The sequence below is a fragment of the Dipodomys merriami genome, unplaced genomic scaffold, assembly GCF_024711535.1.
Source record: "Dipodomys merriami isolate MVZ:Mamm:240054 unplaced genomic scaffold, mDipMer1.0.p SCAF_1, whole genome shotgun sequence".
Taxonomy (NCBI): Eukaryota; Metazoa; Chordata; class Mammalia; order Rodentia; family Heteromyidae; genus Dipodomys; species Dipodomys merriami.
Genome location: NW_027202270.1, coordinates 140,281,859 through 140,283,715, shown reverse-complemented (window position 1 = coordinate 140,283,715; position 1,857 = coordinate 140,281,859). Strand labels below are relative to the sequence as shown.

Genomic DNA, 1,857 nt, shown 5'->3' with positions numbered 1-1,857 from the left:
CCAACATTTTCATAATTATTTTTTAAAAATTAATGTGAAGGTATTGAGTCCTAGGTGGGTTTTTAATGGGAAATGAAACAATCTATCCACAAAAGGTGTTATTCTAACATTGGGTGTGATTATTACATACCTGTAATCCCAGCATTTGGGAAGCTGAGGCAGGAGGATCCAAGGTATGGGGCCAATCTGGATTATGAAGTAAGTTATAGGCCAATCTGGGCTAGTTAGTGAGATGCAGTCTCACAAAATCAAATGAAACAAAACAAAAGCAAAAAAAAAACAAAAAACCATTGTCCCAAGTGAGTAGCAGTGCCTATCAGATGTTGTGTTGGTAAGTGAATCATAGCATGCAATCCGGCCTGTTGCTATTCTACAAGGAAGTCCTTCCCACTTACTTCCTCCTGAATGTCGTGCAGCGAATAGAGCGTGTTGTAAATCTGAGAATGAGTACCACATGATTGGAAGGGGCCTGGGTTCCCTGAGCAGGTGTGTCCCCTTTGTGTGGTCCATATCTACTGGTTACACTATCACCATGTGTTGGTGTGCTCTCTGTAGATGGATTTCAGTCATATGGCCAAGCACTTTCCTAACCCACAGAGTTATGTTCAGTCATTTGCTCATTTACTAATTGTTTAGTTCTAATTATATGCCTGCAATGTACAGACTATAATAACGATAAGTAGCCTCTATGGAATTCTTTCTGCATATAATGCTTATGTCATGAGCTTTATACATCTTCTCATTTAGTATTCATAACAATCCCCCCAAATAGATGTTATATTCCTAATTTTACTGATGAAGGATCTGAAATTCAGACAATAAAGCCACATAATACTCATGTAATAAGCTACAAAGCCTCTCTGATAATTCAAGAAATTGTACTGCATGTATTCTTCAGGGAAGAGTACCTAAAACATTTTCTTTTCTCCTTAGGAGAATCCAGACAATATGATCAAATAACTCTCCTCCACAATCACGCAGGATGAGGTAAGTATGATCACTGACATGTTCAAATGAGAGTCAGACAGACCAAGTGACTCTACTACAATGAATTCAGTTTGTCATTTATCGGGCACTGGATTCAGAGTATTTTGTTAGTATTGGTGCTACACGGCCCAAAGGGGAAAGTCCTTGCTGCCTGACCTCCACAAGCCAAAGAAGGGAAGGCAGCTCTGGAGCTGAAGCTTGGGAGAGGTTGTGCTTTCTCCGGCTGGCATCAATTACTGAATTTCTGTCAGCAGAACATTCCAGATGGGCTGGTTTCTATAAAATCCCTAGGGGGAATCCCAGTGTTTCAGTTGTGGGGGAGGGGGAAGGATGAAAGGAAATTAGCAAAAGAGACAGTCTGGAAAGGTTGTTTGTTTTTTTTTTTCAGTCTCCCCAAACCAGGTACAAAATAAAGATTGTTATAGAATAGTAGTTAATTGTTCATTTTCCCTCTGTTCAGAAAAGAGAGCGAGAGGACAGCAACCTTTGCCACAGGATTGGAGACAGGCTTGTTTACTGAATCAAAGCCCAGGGGGAATGGAAACTGGAGGTGGAGAAGGGGGTATCCTAGAACAGGCCCCACTCTGCTTAGCTGAGTGTAACGTTTTATATGTTCTGGAGCTTGAAGCACACCACTGTGAAATGCTGCTCTCCTCACCCTTAGTCACGGAGCTTGCTAAAACTACCAGGCACTGGAAGAAGGCTTGCAGAGTAAAGCTACTGCATCTGGATCATTTTCCTCTGGTACACTGTAGGTACCTTCTGTTTCTAAAGGGAAAGGTGACAGGAAATGAGGAACAATTCCTGTGACAAACGTTCTGGAGGACTCTCTGAGTATCTAATGAGTTCTAAGGAAACAAAGGCTTTAGA

At 41.4% G+C, this 1,857-nt stretch overlaps 1 protein-coding gene across 2 annotated transcripts in view; it reads left to right on the top strand.

Moving 5' to 3' along the window:
- The window catches only part of Kiaa0586 (KIAA0586 ortholog), a 130,227-nt gene extending 128,593 nt beyond the window's left edge, over positions 1–1,634 (top strand). The window contains exons 30-31 of one of the 2 annotated variants that reach the window (XM_070032601.1): positions 934–987; positions 1,448–1,634. In XM_070032601.1, the coding sequence (XP_069888702.1) occupies positions 934–986 (53 nt within the window). In that variant the 3' untranslated portion in view covers position 987; positions 1,448–1,634. Of the gene's footprint in view, positions 1–933; positions 1,013–1,447 lie in introns of those variants that run through there. The other variant, XM_070032610.1, reaches the window with a different exon arrangement.
- Positions 1,635–1,857: the final 223 nt, after the last annotated feature.